Here is a 20,516-nt window from a genome sequence, read left to right on the forward strand (position 1 = left end):
GGGAGCAGGAGTGAGTGCCATTGATATTACAAAGGAAAAACAGTTAGGCAAACTCAAAGGTCTTAAGGTGGATAAGTCACCTGGACCAGATGGACTACATCCCAGAGTCCTGAGAGAGGTTGCTGAAAAGATAACTGATGCGTTGGTCATGATCTTTCACAAACTACTTGATTCTGGTGTGGTCCCAGTGGACTGGAAGATAGCAAATGTCACTCCACTCTTTAAGAAGGGAGGAAGGCAAAAGAAAGGAAATTACAGGCCAGTTAGCCTAACCTCATGGTTGGGAAAGTGTTGGAGTCTATTATTAAGGATGAGGTTTGGGGTAATTGGGGACTAATGATAAAAAAAGTTAAAGTCAGCATGCTTTCTGTAAAGGAAAATCTTGTCTGACAAATCTGTTAGAATTCTTTGAGGAAGTAACAAGCAGGGTGGACAAAGGATAAGGAGTGGATGTCATTTACTTGGATTTTCAGGTGTTTGATAAGGTGCCACACATGAGGCTGCTTAACAAGATAAAATCCTATGGCATTACAGGAATGATACTGGCATGAATAGAGGAATGGCTGACAGGCAGGATGCAGGTTGGCTGCCAGCGACTAATGGTGTTCCTCAGGGGTTAGGATTGGGACCGCTACTTTTTACACTGTTTATCAATGATTTGGATAATGGAATTACAAACAAGAGAAAATCTGTAGATGCTGGAAATCCAAGCAACACACACAAAATGCTGGAAGATAAAGCGGGAATGAGAAAAGAATGATGAACATGACTGAGAATGAAGGAGAAGGAGTCATCAGGAGATGAAGAATTTTTGGAAGGGAAGATACACCTGTATATATTTGGTACCTCCATTCACAATGTACCATCCATCAAAAAGAAAAAACATAATGGAACATTAGATAACAGAAAGAGAAGGATTAATAAGGGGAAAAAAGAGCAGGATGGGTAAAGGCAGAAGATAGAATGTCCCATTCCTTTTCATTCCTGATGAAGGTTCCTGGCCTGAAATGTCAACTGTTTATTCACCTCCATAGATGATGCCTGACTTGCTGAGTTCCTTCAGAATTTTATCAGTAAAGAAAATTGATACAAGATAAGAGAGGAAGCATATTCTCCAACTTATCATGTACTCATCATGGGACAACAGCCAGTTATTTATATATAAGATTATAACACATTGCCTATCATGCATTATTGACATTATTCTTCTCATACCCAGTGCCATTTAACACAGGGCTGCTTATTTTACCCATTGCTGATAATGTCCTAGAAATATAACATAACAAACTAAGAACCCTAAACCTGTAAAAAAAAAGCACCTGTTATACTTACTTTCTCTTCCAATATTTATCTGGTAACATATCTTTAGTGCCATTTGTCTTCATCCTATCAACTCTACCTTCAACTTGCTCCGCTCAGGTGACCCTTGACCTTCACTCCCTCCAAACACCACAGTAAGCAATCTTATTTCTCTCCCTTCCACCATGAATCCACACCAACAAAGAGCTTGGAGACACAAGAGACTGCATATGCTGAAATCAGAATAACCAAACAACTGTCCTGATGGAGAGTTCCAACCCAGAACTTTAACAATTCCTCCTCAAGTTGCTGCTTGACCTGCTGAGTTCCTCCAGTAGATTGCTACTCCAATGAACAGCTTACCAGGTTCTGACCTGGTCATGGGACTTGCTTAATGCTTCTTAATTCACATCCTGTAGTAAAGGAATCTTAAAAGGACTTAAAGATGCCTCGTTATTGGGAATTTGCAGGAAAATATACCTGTCTAGAGCAATGAGCTGCTGGCTTCTTGCAACAATAACTACCATAAAACCATAAGATATAGGAATAGAATTAAGTCATTTGACCCATCATGATGGCTGATCAATTTCCCTCTCAGCCCCAATCTCCTACCATCTCCTCATAACCATTCATGCTCTGACTAATCAAGAATCTATCAATTTTTGCCTTAAATATACTCAATGACTTGGTCTCCACAGCCACCTGTGGCAATGAATTCCACAGATTCACCATTCTCTGGCTAAAGAAATTCCTCCTCATCTCTGCTGTAAATGGACATCCCTCTAATCTGGGGTTGTGCCCACTGGTACTAGACTCCCCCACCATAGGAAGCATCCTCTCCACATACACTCTATCTAGGCTTTTCAACATTTGATAGGTTTCAATGGGGTCACCCCTCATTCTTCTGAATTCCAGTGTGCACAGGCCAGAGCCATCAAACACTCTTCGTATTTCATTCCCGGAATCATTCTCGTGAACCTCCTCTGTACTCTTTACAATGTCAGCACATCCATTCTAAGGTAAATGGCCCAAAACTGTTCACAATACTCCAAATAAGGCTTTACTAATGTCTTATAAAGCCTCAACATTACATCCTGCCCAACATCTGGAAAATATATTAAACTGCTAACACTGGGATCCCAACCAGTTGAGAACCTTCTGGAGGTAAAAAGGTTGAGTGATCAATAAAAGACTTGCAACATTCATTCTGATCCATTTTTTTCTCCCACTAAAATATTCCTAATTGCAATTACTACACCTTGAGTATTTCAGCTTTCAAGGTTGCCTATCAAACTATGAGTACAGCTGCCATCCAGGTTATATAAGAACACAAATAAGCAGTGGAAGCTACCTCAGAAAATACATTTTAGAAAAGGTTGGATAGATTTTTGCATAGTAGGGGAATTAAGGGTTATGGGGAAAAGGCAGGTTGATGGAGATGAGTCCATGGCCATATCAGCCATGATCTTATTGAATGGCGGAGCAGGCTCGGCGGGCTGGATGGCCGACTCCTGCTCCTATTTCTTTTGTTAACTATTCACTCAGCTTTTTGCTACAAATCAAGCTTTGAAATACCTCGTGACAATGAGATCATGCCAAAGAGACAGCAACTCTTTATTTCCAACTTGGAGAGCTTCCTGGATTCCTGAACCAACAACACTTCTCTGTAAGTGTCCAACTCTTTGATCTGGATGTTGAAGTCATTGGTGAAAACAGGAGAATGCTCAGAGGTCTATCCTCCCATTCTTGTCTACAATGCTTCCCAAGATGAACGATGACTTTCTAACAGTGACAGGTATCATTGATTGCTACTCTGGAATGACCTTAATAAATATACATTAGTTTCAGTTGGTGTACAAATTTCTGCAATTATTCATGACTAATGTAAATCAATGAGGAAAAGCCAGATATTGCTACCTTTAGTGTTTAAACTTTTGCATAGGAAAACTACATTCAAACGTAAGAGATCAAAGTGGTTTTTTAATACAAGCTTTCATTCTTGAATCAACTTAAAAACAAATATTTTTGTTATATTCAAATTGAAAACAGTTCTGAAAGTAGATGGATACATCCACATGGAGGTACACGGATATATACATGGATGGTAATGATCCTAGTGCAGGTCGATGAGTGCAGGTTAAATGGTTTCAGCATGGACTACATGGGCCAACGGGCCTGTTTCTGTGACTCTATAAAGGGTCTCAGCCTGAAATGTCAACTTTTTATTCAGATGCTGCCTGACCCAGCTTCCTCCAGCATTTTGTTTGTGGATTTCCAGCATCTGCAGAAGCGCTTGTGCTTATGACAACTAAAATCCTGTAGTTTGCCACTTTGAGCTCATTACTGATTTGTTAGTTTTCTATCCTTATGTTGTCACATATTATAGATCCTGTCACATATTCAAGATTCACATAGGATCTTGAAAGAAAGTAATTGTAGCCACTGAGTAATGCAGCAAAGTGTCTCACAAAGGGGAATTATTGCATCAAATAATGTACCACAGTTACCAGATCAGAAATGCAAATCGATTTTAAACACTAGTCCCTTGAACGATATTATCTGTTAACCAATATAATGAACAAAATTATCTTCTGATCAGTAATGTCACTGGAAGCATACAAGTATTAAATAGCTGCTTTAGACTGGATTTTGTAACTGGAGTAAATGCAACAAATTATAGTATTCTTTGCCAAAGGACACTATGTGAACCTTTGCTGAGATCTGCTAATATTTTTGCTTTCATTAAAATTCATTCACATTCAGTAGGAAAAGTGAAACTTTCCCCCACATAATCACAAAAACAGAAAAGTGCTGGAGAATGAGTTATTTTCCCACACAGAGTATTTAAGATAGGGATCATAACATATTTTATGCAAAACCAAATGAATATTTCAAACCTGGAGACAGGACCAAAAGGAAGAGAATAGGTTCTAGATTGCCTGAACAAAAGATTCAACAAGCCTCTTCCTTATCACTAGGTATTCAGATTCCACTGCAACTTAGAAATAACTGCAACACATTGCAGATCAGTTATACATTGCTGATGCTTTGTTTAAAGGGCAGCAAAGGGTAATGCCTCATGAAAACAATTCTCTTTTGGGCTTTAGGTGGAGGTGCAAAGTTAAATTCAGTAATGTACAGGTAAATATTTAAAAATTTTCCCTTCTCTCCCTCTTTCCACTGTCTTGTACAGTACCATGCAAAAGTTTTAGGCGCCGTGTAAAACATTCTGTAAAGTGAAGATGCTTTCAAAAATAATGAAATGAAAATTTCTAATCATCAAAAAATTTACTATAAAGAGCACTCCTTATTTAAAAAAAGGTAAATTGAATCATTATTTGGTGTGACCATTCTTTGCCTTTAAAACTGCGTCAATTCTGTTAGATACACTGTCATGCAGTTTTATAAGAAAATCAGCTGGTAGGTTGTTCCAAGCATCTTGGAGAATTTGTCACAGTTCTTCTGCAGACTTTGGCTGTTTTGCCTGTTTCCATCTCTTCAGATAATTCCAGGCAGCCTCAATGATATTGAGATCAGGGCTCTGTGGAGGACAGACCATCTGAAACCATATAAAACATAGTCTAGGGTGCCTCAGATGCTTGCACAGTATTGTATATTTTATGTAGAATTTATGCTTTGTATTGTCTGTACTGATGACCCTGTGCTCCTGCAGCAGGCAAGTTTTTCATTGTACCTGTACCTCACATGACAATAAACTCAATTTAAAATAGATTAGATGTAAAAATATTGCAGTTCCCCCTCCCAAATACTGGTTGCGCGATGGTGACATGTCTCTACTAAAGGAAGTGTAAGGTACACCTTCCCTCCACTAGTCTGCAGGTCACCCTTGGGCAAGGTATAACACCTGCTTAGTCCACCCCCCTCCCACCCCAGTCAGAGTCGTATGAAGCTATGAGAGCAGATAGTGGATGGTTGTATCAGTCAGCAGCTGGTGCATATCACAGGTCCTGGTTATGTGATCACTGCTTACACAGACAATTTCTGAAGAGTATTGATAATGGCTGGGGTCACCTACCTTATAAAGAAAAAGACAATGGCAAGCCACTTCTGTAGAAAAATGAGCCAAAAACAATCATGGTCATGGAAAGACCATAATCGCCTACATCATAGAAAGATATAACACATAATGAATGAAAAAACTGTGTATAACTATGCTGGTCCTCCTAAATCAAATATTGGAATCAAAGTGTATGTACCTGCATCCATCTCCTCTTCAGCCAAACAGAAGGACCGACTTTCCTAAATTCCTTTAGGGTCTGATGATAACATGGCAGGTGTGAGACATCAAAGTATGCAGTACCTCTCCCGCCAAATTCAGTGTCCATTTTGAAGAGCCAACGTTTAATTTCCAGGTTTTCAAGAATAAGCTGAATAAGAACTTCATGCATCTGCATAAATAGAATTTGCACAGTTATATTTTAGGTTACTAACTTCTTGAATGCTGACATCTCATAACAAATATGTAATCAGCTCTTCTTGATGGGTCAGAAACAATAGGATTTTGTCGTAAGTATTTTTTTTGCATACATAATAGATTTCCTGACTACCTGTATTCTGAGGTAACATGGGTGGCAAGTTTATAAATTGTGAGCCTGCCTTTGTCAATAATTTTTAGAGCAAGTTCATTCAAAATCCTGCTTTTTCTAACTTGCAGCCACTCTGACTCTATGATTGCTCACTGTGTTTGATTCCCAGTCTAGCAATTTCTCAGTCCATGGTTTCTCATGCCTACGTTCCCACTAAAGGACATTGTCCTGATCAAAAGCTTGATATCTTTGTTTCTCCAACCTGCATCACACATCTAAAGTGACTAATCCTTGATCTATCTAAACTCCAAGCTCGGGTGTTCCTTTTTTTTCTCTTTTCCCTCATTTTTCCTTTAAAGATGTTCTTTAAAAGTTATTTTTTGTCAAATGTTCTAGTATCACCTTTTGTAAGCTCACCCTTTTTAAATTAAGATTCTCATGCAGTGTTTCAGGAAGTTGTACTCAGTTGGAGACACCACAGAAATACAGGTTGCTCTTCCAATGTTAGCTCCAATTGAGAAATATATTTTAATAAAAATATTTGAGCACAACTATTATATTCACACATGCATTGCTTTCTGGAAATGAAATCAATACTGTCTGAAAAAGTCCGAAACTTGCGTCAGCAATAACTGCTGTTTTCCTTCCCAAACAAAATGCTGGAGGAACTCACCAGGTCAGGCAGCATTTATGGAGGAGAATAGAATCAACATTTCAGGAGTCATGATGAAGTTCTCAGCCTGAATCATCGACTCTTTAGTCCTCTCCATAGATGCCTCCTGACTTGTTGGGTTCCTCCAGCATTTTGTGTGTGTTACTCTGGATTTCCAGCATCTGCAGAATTTCCTCTGTTTATGTTTCCCTGCCCAGCTTGTAAGAACAGATTTAGACATTTTTAGATCATGTTTCATGAATCCCCCTCCCTACTCACCACTTTGACAAAGCGATGTCACACAAGGACCTGAGGTAACAAAATAAAACATAGGCAACTCCACATTTAGGTTATGGAAATTGTAGACCAGAAAGAATGACAGTCTAAGATCAGTGAATTTGAATAAATTGAGGACAGTGGAAGCAGACAGACCAATTATCTTTGTCCTGCCGTGTGCTTGGGGATGGTGCCTACCATTTTGTGAGCTTGAATTGCTTGGCTTGATCAATGTTTTAAAGAAGACACAATGATGGACTAGATGGATCTGCTGGACTAGAGATAATTTCCAAATAAGATGTTATTTGTTAGATGTTCTTTGGTTGGATGTAACATGAAGGTTTATGAACATTGTGTCTGGAGTGATTCGAGCTGGTTCCTGATTGAGAACAAAGAGCCATAAATTATCAACTGTCACTTGTTAGGAAGAGGGCAATAAATGGATATTGGCTTGGAGCAGAGCGTTTAACATGGTGCTAAAGATCAGATACATGACCTGTGGCCAATGACACTGGAATATAATATCTGAATTGATAAGGAATGGATATAAAATTGGATGATTCATTGTGTGCTGGCAACAGTAACTTCAAAGAGTGACCATCGCAGATACAAGCGTGAGCAACCCTGTGTGAAACGTGGCGAGTGAATCAGGACTACGATGAACACATGGCCAGCGTAAACTCCTTTGCCTGGTTAATACCTTTGCTATTCAGGAGAGTCAGGAAAACTTAGTGGGAGTGCACACAAGGTATTTAGTGTATGAATTCATGTTAGTTTAGACAATAAAGGTACTTGTTGGTAAATACAGATTCTTTCTCTGTCCCTCACTGAACATTGTTATAAGGGAAATTTTTGTTAAAAAATTCACGCTTACAGAATCCACAAATCACCACTCAAAAATTGAGATGCAAAGTAAAATTCACTCCTATGGAATTTGTGTGAAAAAATTAAATCAATACATTTTAATTTTTCCCAACTTGCATTTCTTGACTCATGCACAAAAGATATGTTTTCATGATAATGGAAAATCACAACACACTGCATTTTCTAGGAACAGGACCCTCCCCCTTCTCTGTAATGTGGGGCTTACCCATACACGACAAATGATTTCAATGTGTGTGTGCAGAAAGAAACAATGATTTTGTATGCCTGCCAAAGTTGGCACAAGTAAGTTCTCAAATAAACCTCTGCTTGCTTTGCTCTCCCATATGTATAAACTCTGTCAAACTGCATAGGCCCAAGATTTTGAGGTATGAATGATCAATCAGAAGTTCCTTAGACTCCACAAAGCCACTTTGCCACCCATTTGGATATGAGGTAGCGGTGGTGATGGGTGGGGGGGGGGGGGCATCTGGAGAGAAAAGAAAAAAAAAAATCAAACATCAAAGCAATGAGGCCTGGGGAAAAGTTCAGAGAGTGAAACAGAATTATGAATCTAGAAATCCTAGTGCACCTAGAACTATTATCAGAAAGATCTAAGTAGAAAAATGAGCCCAATGGATGATGACAAGATAAAGTGTTAGAAGTACAACAAGGAGAAAAAGCTGGAGGCAAATAAATGAATCAAAAATGAAAAGAATGACATTTAAAATTCAGATGTTGGCAGAGAGGGAACTAGTAATTTGACTAAAACAGGTGTCAAATATGAACAAACCATGAGTGAGAGGGAGGGATTTTTTGCCCTATGATCAATATCGCAATAGATTTCTTGAAACATGAAAAATAATTACAAAGTAATGATGATAAAGAAATAATCTTTCAATCTACTACAGATCATGATTTCCCATTATAAATATGTCTAACATCCTCAGATTGGTTGCAAGTAGTAAATCAACAAAAGATACTTTATTCAAAAAGAGGGCATGAAGAAATACTTCATGCTGTAAATTCAGACAGTAGCAATAAATTGTTGTTCTTGGTACAACAACCATCTTTTTGAATTGATCCCAGAGGTAGAGTACATACATGAATATTCTGAAATTTCCCAAGGAAATCCTTGTGGTTATGTAGTTTGGGAGAAGATGTTTGCCACAGTTAAACATAAATGTAGTGAAGCCTGGGGGAGAAGACCAACCACAATTTCTTTCACAAAAGAAGGAACATGGAAAATAGAGAAGTGTTGCTCATCTTCATTTCTCTCTGTTCAAGAATGTGTGGCTTCAGGGATATATTGAACAAACATGGCAATCAAAATGTGCTTAAACACACAAAATAAAGATTTACGCTGTAGGATGAGTGTCTAAATATTGGACAGTATGCTGAAACTGGACAAGCAAATCTATCGCTGTGATTTCACATCACGAAAACTATCCTCTTTCTTTGTAAACTAATTTATATTAGATTCTTAGGAAATGAAAAGAAAGCTTAAATGATGGAAAATATATCTGAGAAAACTGATAATGCAGGAAAAACACTCAAAGTTCAAAGTAAATTTATTATCAAAGTACATATATGTCACCTGTTACGCCTGTGCCCCCTCCTTTTTGAGAATCGCAAGATCGCTATTAAGTCAGGTCAGGAGACCCAGGAAATGAGAGATAGACGTTTGGAATGTCCTGGCCCTCAGCGATACAAAGCCACGGAAAACGGCCATTGTCTCTTGGAGACGGAATTGTGTATTGAGTACTGTACTTCATGGAAGCCCTCAGGGAATGATCAGAGGGGGTTGGTTGAGGGATTGCATCATCCTGACCTGATTGACATCCGAGACCCTGTGAGTCAGAATAAAAGAGGGTCTGGGGAACAGCCCCTTTAGACGCACCAGAAGAAACGCTAGAAATCCTGTAACAGCGTAATAGCGAAAGCCGGTGGAAAGCCCACGTGCATCCTTTTCCATTTGCCTCGGAATTGGTGGGCCTTACCACGGAAGAATGGCTTTAGCTAAAACAAAGGAGAAATCAGCCCCAACGACTCTCGAAGGATCGACATCATAAAAGGAATGGGCAAGTTTTAAACTCCCTCTCTTGACTCCAACCAAAGGCTGCAGCCTGCAGCTTGAATGAACTTGAGTGACTTTTATATTTCCATCGGACAATACATTATCCCCTAGACAACGATAGAGTTATTTCTTATTGATTATTATTATACCCACGCTTTTAGATTTAGTATTGACGACGTATATTATCTGTATGGTTGCATTGATATTATTTTTGTGTATTTTTATCAATAAATACTGTTAAAAGTAGTACCATCAGACTTCAACGGACCTCTCTATCTTTGCTGTTAAGTGACCCAGTTACGGGGTACGTAACACACCATATACAAACTTGAGATTAATGTTCTTATAGGCATACTCAATAAATCTGTAGAATAATAACCATAACAGAATCAATGAAAGACAGCCCAACTTGGGTGTTCAACCAGAGTGCGGAAGACAACAAACTGTGCACATATAAAAAGAATGAAATAATAATAACAAACAAATAAGCAATAAATATTGAGAACATAAGCTGGAGAGTCCATTGGTTGTGGGAACATTTCAATGATGGGGCAAGTGAAGTTATTCCCTTTGATTCAATCAGATCCTAGTGATCCAAATAAAATACTTAACCTTTCCCTCTGGACTAGATATTGACTGATGACCTATTTCATCTGCAGTATATTTTGTTCTTATTTAGGAAAGTTCCTTCCATGTAGGCAACCTTCTCAGGGACAGCTTCAGCAAACTGTCAGGTCAGCAGGAAAGGTCATTGGCTGCAGTCTACCATCACTGCAGGACTTGTGTGTGTCCAGGATGGAGAAGCAGGCAGGAAATGTCATTGTGGATGTCCCCTCCCCTCTTTCTCTATTCCCCACTCTGGTCTCTCACCTCTTTTCACCAGCCCATCACCCTTTCGGGTCCCATCCTCCTTCCCTTTCTTCTATGGTCCACTCTCTTATCCTATCAGATTCCTTCTTCTCCAGCTCTTTATCTTTCCAATCCACTTGGCTTTATCTATCACCTTCTAGCTATCCTCCTTCCCCTGCCCCACCTTTTTTATTCTAGAATCTTTCCCTTTCCTTTTCAGTCCTGAAGAAGGGTCTCGGCCTGAAATGGTGACTGTTCATTCATTTCCACAGATGCTGCCTGACATGCTGCATTTTGTGTGTGTTGATTGTGAATGCTACCCACCAAGCAAACAGCCTTTTCCAAAAACTCCCTTCAGCAAAGTGCTATAGGGCTATTAAAACAACTTCAGACTATCTGAAAGGTTTCTTTCCCCCAGGCAGTTAATCTGATCAACCATTCTAGTTACCCATCCCTTCGCCCCCTCTATCTATTACCCCCTTCACTGCAGTGTAACCACTTTAAACCACTTTTTATAATACTGGTTACACTGTAAATACATACTGGTATTTATGTAATAATGTGAATTTTATTCCATAACAACATTTTAAAGTCTAACTTTATTTTTATACAAGTCATTATAATTATTGAATGCTTTTGTTTTGTTTTGCATGTAGCACATTGACCAACACACCCTAGCAAATATCTAATACATATAAAAGTATATGGTGAATAAAGTTGATCCTTAATCCTCTAAAGCAAAAGGGAGCACCACGTTCCTTCCCATTGCCTTTTACTTATCCACGAATCTTAACCAGGCTATTGGTCAGTTATGCAACCACAAGAGCTATCACACAGAGAGAAAATTACACATAAACACATCTAAATGCAAATTCTCGCATGGAGAAGCATGATAAAAAGGTCAGCATTTGGTAGAGATGGAGTAGAAGAGCAGGGAAACATAATGGAAATGGCCCTTCAGAATGCTAAAATGGGTGGGGGGTGGGGAAGATGAATCTTGTGGTGGAATCCCATCAAAGTGAGGCAAAAGAAAAATCAAAGGGAGGGGCCTAAATAGGACTGAAACAAGGACTTGTCCAAGTATTCAACAACAAAAAAAAACAGGCATAGCTTGCATTCATGAGAGTTCCCTTGATTACAACATTGACTTGGAGGCTGTGAATGAAGTTGAAGGAGAAGAGTTTTATTGCAAGATTCAATTTAACAAGATGACGGTTTTAGCCCTTCTATATGGAAGATGTGAATGGCCCTCAGACCTTCTTAGTGTGGGATAGAGGCATTGGATGTCTATGGCAAGATAAAGCTAGTAGGCCACACAATTGGAAACTGAACATTCTGGAGACGTTCACAGGCAATGAAGTATGATGGCCATCTGCTGCGAATACATATTGAAAAATGGTGTTCCTGTGGCCCTTGATTTTTATCCAGAAGTGTGTGCAACTTCTTGACTTGCGCTCCAGGTGGGTGCTGTTCTCAACACCAAGAATCCTACTTATAGTTTTCACCATCTGACTCAAGAGTATGAAGATCACAAAAGCAGACTTTTTCCCATGCGAAATGTAATGAGGGAAGACAAAATGTTCAGAATTGAATGCATTGATAATGGAAATGACATTGCCTGATAAATGTAGTTTAAGGCTCTTTGGACAGGAGAATACTGTGAAAAAATAAGTTGTTTGCTGTGCCAGGATTAGGCAAAATTCTCGAAATTCTGGTTATTTTGACTTACATCTGATGGCTAACTAGCGAGCCAACAATGTTCCCAAAAATGCAACATGCAATGATGAGAACTATAGATACAAAATATAACAACAACAATATATGAATCTGTCCAGGTCACCTGTTGTATGCAGTGCTCCTGGTCCGGCCTTCTCTATATCGGTGAGACTCAAGGCAGATTGGGGGACTGCTTTGTCAAGCACCTTCACTCTTTCTGCTGCAAAAAGCAGGTTCTTCTGGTGGCTACCCATTTCAATTCAACTTCCCATTCCCATTCTGACACGTCCGTCCATGGCCTGCTATATTGCCATGATGAGGTCAAACTCAGGTTGGAGGAGCAGCTCCTCGTATTATGTTTGGGTAGCCTCCAACCTGATAGTATAAACATTGATTTCTCTAACTTCTGATAATTTCTCCCTCCATCTCCTTCTCTCTTTTCCATTTCCCATTCTGCCTCCCCTCCAACCCATACTGCTTTCTTCACCTGCCCATCACTTCCCTCTGGTTCCCCTCCTCCTTTCCTTTAATCCATGGTCCACTGTCTTCTCCTATCAGATTTCATTTTCTTCAGCCCTTATTTATCTTTTCCACCTATACCCTCCAAGCTTCTCACTTCATTCCCCCCCTCACCAGGTTTCACTTATCACCTGCCAATTTGTACTCCTTTCCCTTCTCCCAGCTCATAGAACATAGAAATAGTACAGCACAGCACAAACCCTTTGGCCTACAATGTGATGCTAATCTTTCAACCTACTCTAGATCAATCTAACCCTGCCCTCCATTTTTCTATCATCCATGTACCTATCCAAGAGTTTCTTAAATTTCCTCAATATATCTGCCTCTACCATCACTCATGACAGGGCACTCACCACATTCACCACTCTCTGTGTTAAAAAAAAACTTAACTCTGTCACACCGCCTATACTTTACTCCAATCACCTAAAAATTATGCCCACTTGTATATTCCACTGTGCAAAAATGTCTCTCGCAGTCCTCTGTATCTATACCTCTCAACATCTTGTACACCTCCTTATTCTTGCTCCTGTCCCCTTCCATTCTAGCCCCGATAAAGAATCTTGGCCCAAAACATCAACACTATGTTCTCCTCAGATGCTGCCTGACTTGCTAAATTTCTCGGCATTTTGTGCATGTTGAATATATAAAAAAGTCGTTTTAACTAAGAAGTACTATTAAAAATCATTGAGGATATGAAGGAATGCACTTAATAGAGTGCAAGAATATAACTATAGCGTACCTGCTGAAGATTGTATATATCGTACTCTCCTGGTGGCACGGGCACAGACACACTTGCAAAAATTCTTTTACTCCCGGACTTGGTACTGTACAGATGTGCCACTTCCGGCTCTGGGCCCAGAATAGGTACATTAAGCATATCTGCAACAGCCAAGTCATCCTGGTGAAGCAATCCACCAACGATGTATGCAGCCTTGCCTTCAATAAGATTTTTTATTCGCTGTATTGCCTGGGGACTGTATTTCAGATGAGTGGCCAGGCACAAGTGGTGGGTCTGTGAATAGTGACATTACTCTTGTTAGATTGTATCCTTTTCTACTCCCAAGACCTAATTTATTATGCTGTACACAACAAATACATTATTAATAGAAGACTAGGTTGTGACCAGAGCTATAGTTTAGCAGTTTAAATTGATAAAAGCCACCAGTGTGGAGACTCACAACAGTTCCATAATCCTTCACATTTTTAGTGCATCGTAAATGGGTTCCTTGGGAATTCAACTAATTACTACACATCTGTATTTATTTGATCCACGTGGAATTACCCTTCTGTCGCATGAAAAGATGCTGGCAGCCTTCAATAACAGTGATTTATCTAAAAGACAGTTGTGGCACAGTTTAAGACTAAAGCTGGGAGAAAATCAATACAAATAACTAACAAAAAATGCATCAGCTGGATTGCAGTGACATTAAGAAAAACACACACACCTATCTACTGGTTACCAGTCTGTTACATATTCCTTTCCATAATATGCGCTGTGCTATGCACCATTAATTAATCTTCTCAATGAATTCTCACAAATATTGTAAGCAACGAGATCCATGCATGCTATTTGTTAAAACAAAAATAGCTGCTTGTTGATTGTAGCAGGTGAAGATGCCTGGTCTAACACTGAACTACAAAAACCAGAAGGTCTTGTTTTAAATTCCAAGTTCATGTCAAGTTAGCCAAGAACATTTGATGAATTAGAAACTAGCTGGCATTCCAGCACCAGTAAGCAAAAGTTAAAAGCAAACCTCAGGCAGAGTTTCCAGGTCCTAATTGTAGCGCATATCACTGGTTGGCAAAGAGTTTGGGTGAGCACAAGCCGGGGCTCAAATGTGATTCCTTTTCTGGCTCAACAGCTTATTAACATTCACTGTCTAGGACCACACAAGACGGATCATCATTTAGGGCAAGGCACTGATTGCTCATCAACTGTTACAACAGTGAACTTGAACAAAGCAAATGGCATTACTGCTGGCCAGCAAGGTTTAATACTGCAGCTAGCAATGTTGCAAGACTGCGATGCAGCACAAACACCCCCCACACCACAAAATATTAGAACAGAGGTAAGGAAGAATTTTCTTAGCCACGGAGTAGTGAATCTGTGGAATGCTCTGCCACAGACTGCGGTGGAGGCCAAGTCCAAGGGTTATTTAAAATGGAAGTTGATAGTTTCCTGATTGGTCAGGGCATCAAAGGACATAGTGGGGGGGGGGGGGAGAAATCCCATTGAAACCTATCAAACCAAGATAGAGTGGGCATGGAGAGGTTGTTTTCTATAGTGGGGGCAGTCTAGGACCAGAGGGCACTGTGTCAGAATAGAAAGACAACCTTTAGAACAGAAGTGAGGAGGAATTTATTTAGCCAGAGGGGAGTGAATACGTGGAGTTCTTTGCCACTAACGACTATGGAGGCCAAATCATTGGGTATAATTAGATAGATAGGTTCTTGATTAGTAAGGGTATCAAAGGTTATAGGGAGAAGGCAGGAGAATGGGGTTGATAGGGATAATAAATCAGCCATGATGGAACAGACTAAATGGGCCGAATGACCTAATTTCATCACCATAAAACTGTAACTACTATCTTACGGTCTTATGATGATTGAATACTTTGCATTAGTCTGGATAAATGCAGCTCCAACTCTCAAGAAGTTCAACACTATTAAGAACAGAGCAGACTATTTAGATGGCACCTCATCAATCATCCTATCGTCAGTGTTTAATGTTTACAGAATGCATCATCTACAAAATGCATCGCAATTGCTAACTTAGGTTAAACTGATAGCACTGCCCAAACCCAGAAAGTCTATCACCAAAACAAAATCACAAGGATAGACACCTGCAGGTTTCTTCTCCAAGTCATAGAATATTACAGAACAGAAACAGGCCCTATAGCCCATCTATAGTCCATGCTGAACTGCTATTCCACCCAATTCCATCAACCCATAACTTCCATATCCCTTCCGTACAGCATTCCAACTTGGAGCAGTATCACCGTTCCTTCAATATCATCATCTCCAAATTCTGAAACTGACTCTCCAACTGTACTTTGACAGCAGCTTTAGTAGGAGAATAACTTAGAATGGAAACGAATGCTGCCCTTGGCAGCAACACCTATATTCAGGAAAAAAATAAATAAGATAAAGGTATTTCTATAAATAGAATGCTGAATATAGCAAGCCAAAAATCTGTTCCTCCAGTCAACATATCTTCTATGCCATTTCCACTATCTGACCCTGTCCTCATGAAACTTCTTGGGTGGCACAGTAGTGTAGCGTAGTGGCTAGTGTAATGTTGTTACAGTACCAGCAACCCATGTTCAATATCATTGAGTTTGTACATTTTTTCTGTGATCTCGTGGGTTTCCTCGCACATTCCAATGACAGGTTATAAATGGGCAGTACGGGCTTGCTGAGGCAGAAAGGGCTGTTACCAAGCTGTATCTCTAAATAAAAAAATACTTGCTTATTTTCTAATTTTTCTTCTGCATCTATTTCCATTCATACTCCCCACCAGTATCACTCTTTTTGAAGTTACTGGGAAAAAAAACATACAGGAAAATGTCTTGTTGCCTCAGGTGTGATGACTTTGAGACGATCTGCCATGTCCACCATCACCTCGGGTTTCCCTAATCTGACAGCTTCTTGCAGCCCAAGCAGTTTCATGTAGTACTGGGTCACGTCCTCACCAATCCACAGGGGACAAATATAGATAACATCTATATTGTCATCTAGGGAGAAAGAAAAAGATATACCAAAGACTGTTTTCATGTAGAACAAATCACTTATCAATCATTCATCACCATGCCGCAACAAACCATATTTTATAAATCATACTGGGGTTCTACTGCTATTTTGAGGTAGATTTCAATGGGCTTTAACAGAGAATTGGCAGATTCCAGAGATTCCTAGGAACAGCTTTTTGTTGTGTGAAAAAAAAGAAAAATTTCACTCAGTGGCCACACTAGAGTTAGCTTGTTCTTCCCCTAGAAATTCATACAATGGCAAGAGATGGTAAGTAGCTCCCAACACTGTATACAGTGAAATTTGAGATATCTTCCATGACAAGTCTAGCCTACTACTTCTGAAAAATAAAGAGTCAGCAAATTTTGGCCCAAGGAACTCAGTCCTAGTTTCACATCTATTTTCTTGTTAATGCTATTTCAACGTTCAAGGCTTGAAAGTTTGTAAAGGAATTCACTGAGCATTGCTGTCTGACAATGAACTCAAAGGTAAATCAGAGAAATAAAGTTTTCTGGCATCTCTGTGGATTTTTTTAAGCAATCCATGGGCACTTTTGATAGAGACACAAGCTCATCTCCATCCTCGATGATGGAGGCAAAACAGTAGTGTAGCAGCTAGCATAACTCCATTTCAGCACTGGCGACAAGGGCTCATTTCCCACCACTGTCTTTAAGGAGTTTGTGCATACTCCCTGCAACGGTGTAGATTTCCTCTGGGTGCTCTGGATCCATCCACATTCCAAAGATGTACAGGTTAGCAGGTTAATCGGTCACATGGGTGTCATTGGGCAGCATGGGCTTGTTGGATCAGACAGGCCTGTTACTGTGCTGGATCTCTAAATAAAAATGATAATAAAGAGGAGCCCGAATATGGATGTAAAGATAAAGCTTAAATACTTGCAACCCAACCATAATACCTTAAGACATAGGAGCAGAATTAGGCATTCAGCCCATTAAGTCTGCTCCTCCATTCATTCACGGCTGATCCCGGATCCCACTCAAATTTCTTCACCTGCCTTCTCACTATGTCCTTTGATGCCCTGACCAATCAGGAAACTATCAACTTCAGCTTTAAATAAACTCACAGAGTTGGCCTCAACCACTGTCTATGACAGAGCATTCCACAGATTCACTACTCTCTGAGTAAAAAAATTCTTTGTTACCTCTGTTCTAAAAGGTCATCCCTCAATTTTGAGGCTGTGCCATCTAGTTCTGGATGCCCCCCCATAGGAAACATCCATTCCACGTCCATCCTACCTAGTCATTTCAGTATTCAAACATGAGGAAATCTGCAGATGCTGGAAATTCAAGCAACACACACAAAATGCTGATGGAATGCAGCAGGCCAGGCAGCATCTATAGGAAGAAGCACTGTCGACGTTTCAGGCCGTGACGCTTTGTCAGGACCCTTTTTCAGTATTCGGTAGATTTCAATGAATTCCCCCTGCATTCTTCTAAATTCCAGTGAGTACAGGCCCAAAGCTGCCAAACGCTCCTCATGTGTTAACCTCTTCATTCCTGGAATCAACCTCGTGAACCTCCTCTGGACTCTCTTCAATGACAACACATCCTTTCTGAGGTATGGGGCCCAAAACTGTTGGCAAAACTCCAAGTGAAGAAAAGGAATTTCAGGATGTATATTGTATACATTTCTCAAACATTAAATGCATCTGTTGAAACCTATTGGTATGGCCTGACTTGTGTCTTATAAAGCCTTAGCTTTATCTCCTTGCTTTTACATTCTGCCTGAATCTCGTACAGACAGAAGTGCCAAGTGGATGATCCATTTTAGCTTTCTCTTTAGATCCCACCATCCAAGAAGCCTGTCTTTAGTTCAACCTGATTCATTTCATATATCAAAAAACTGCCAAATGTTGGAATCACAAACAAGCGAAAATCTGCAGATGCAGGAAATCCAAGCAACACACACAAAATGCTGGAGGAACTCAGCAGGCCAAGCAGCATCTATGGAAAATAGTACAGTCGACATTTTGGGCCAATACCCTTCAGCAGGACTGGGGGAAAAAAGATAAGGAGTAGATTTAAAAGGTGGGAGGAGGAGAGGGAGAAACATAAGGTGTTAGGTGAAACTGGGAGAGGGATTGGTGAAAGAGATACAGGGCTGGAGAAGGTGGAATCTAATAGAAGGCAGAAGGCCATGGAAGAAAGAAAAGGGGGGAGGAACACCAGAGGGAGGTGATGGGCAGGCAAGGAGATGAGGTGAGAGGGGGAAAGGGGGGATGGGGAATGGTGAAGGTGAGTGGAGGGGGGGGGGTATTACCATAAGTTCAAGAAATCGATGTTCATTCCATCAGGTTGGAGGCTACCCAAACGAAATACAAGGTGTTCCTCCAATCTGAGTGTGGCCTCATCATGACAGTAGAGGAGGCCATGGACTGACATATCAGAATGGGAATGGAAAGTGGAATTAAAATGGGTGGCCACTGGGAGATCCCGCTTCTTCTGGCGGATGGAGCGCAGGAGCTTGGTGAAGCAGTCTCCCAGTCTATGTTGGGTCTCACCAATATACAAGAGGTCACACCGGGGGCACCAGACACAGTATATGACTCCAACAGACTCACAGGTGAAGTGTCACCTCACCTGCAAGGACAGTTTGGGGCCCTGCTTGTTTTGCTTGCAAGAATAAGTGCCAGGAGGGAGATCAGTGGGGAGGGACAAATGGACAAGGGAGTCACGGAGGGACTGAACCTGTGGAAAGCAGAAAGTGGGAGAAGGGATATAGTATTGACTATAGTATATACTGTAATATATAGTATAAGAGTACTGGATATAGTATTGACTATAGAAAGCGGTAAAGATTTTCTATAATAGTTCATGGGATGGGAGATATGCCATATGAAGAGAGGCATACAGAACAATGCAAGGTGACCATACTGAAATGTATCGTGCGTGCTCCCCTCCCCAGGGTTAGCAAGTTGTCGGCTGGTTCCAGAGTTGCAGTTCTGTGCAGGTGGGAGAAGCAAGATCCAATGATCCCATGCGTTCACAAATCAGTAAAACTGGAGGTCAAGGCCTAAAGTTTGGTGTCCCATCATTGGCAAGACTGGAGTTCGAGGTCTGTTGTTTGGTGATCGGCAGGTCCTGGGCTGATGCCGAGCATCGAGGCCTGAGGGTCAAATCAGAAGTTGAGGCCTGTCAGCTAGAGCCTCAGGACAGCAAATCTCTATGAACTCAATCGGGCAGTCAAAGGACCAATGTATGTGTGCCTGAGTCTGACTCCAAGTCCGCTGGAGGCTGGAAGCTGAAGAAGACATCCTGCCTTGGGGTTAGAGGACCATGTATATGCATGGGCGGGCGGACATGAGGAATAGGGCTTGTTGCCATTGTTGCTTTATTGCTTGTTGTGTCCTGTATTGTTCTGCCAAGCATCGTGGGCATGCTACGTTGGCACTGGAATGTGTGGCGACATTTGCAGGTTTGGGTGTGTTGGTTGTTTATGCAAACGACATGTTTTACTGTGTTTCGATGTATGTGTGACAAATAAACTTGAACCTTGAGGCAGATTGCAGGTCTTTTACAAACTTCCAGCAGTTGGTGCTGCACATTGCATTTCTCGTGAAAATTGTGAATTGGTGGCTGAAGTTCAGCAGGTGTACAGTTTGCAACCAAGCATTTGTTGTTTTATAGGTGGATTTTTAACATATTTCCTATCCAAAGTGGCAGAGGGATTGTTGTGAAACGGAGTTAAAGGTGAGAGCTGTGATTGAAGAAATCCTCAGTGTGTTTCTTCCAGCTACTCCCACTGTCTCCTTGGTATCCATTCTTGGCTCTTAATGGGGTAGGACCTTAGTCTCACCCTTCTGAAGGGCAAGTGGGGACAGGCAATAACTAATAGCCAGATCTCAAACTATTTAATGAAATATAGAGTAGGTACCTTTATTAGTGTAGCCTTATTATGCTGTAAAAAAAGAGGTATAACAGCATTAGGTGGGGCAGATTTACCAGTTTGCAAA

General features: G+C 40.5%; 1 protein-coding gene across 1 annotated transcript in view; it reads right to left on the minus strand.

Moving 5' to 3' along the window:
• Positions 1-20,516, minus strand: part of iqch (IQ motif containing H) — a 187,947-nt gene that overhangs the window by 107,401 nt on the left and 60,030 nt on the right. Inside the window, exons 12-14 of the mRNA XM_073032631.1 lie at positions 16,355-16,530; positions 13,536-13,808; positions 5,517-5,708 (exon numbers count right to left, since the gene is read on the minus strand). Of these exons, the coding sequence (XP_072888732.1) occupies positions 5,517-5,708; positions 13,536-13,808; positions 16,355-16,530 (641 nt within the window). The remainder of the gene's footprint in view (positions 1-5,516; positions 5,709-13,535; positions 13,809-16,354; positions 16,531-20,516) is intronic.

The sequence above is a fragment of the Hemitrygon akajei genome, chromosome 30, assembly GCF_048418815.1.
Source record: "Hemitrygon akajei chromosome 30, sHemAka1.3, whole genome shotgun sequence".
NCBI classification, from domain to species: Eukaryota; Metazoa; Chordata; class Chondrichthyes; order Myliobatiformes; family Dasyatidae; genus Hemitrygon; species Hemitrygon akajei.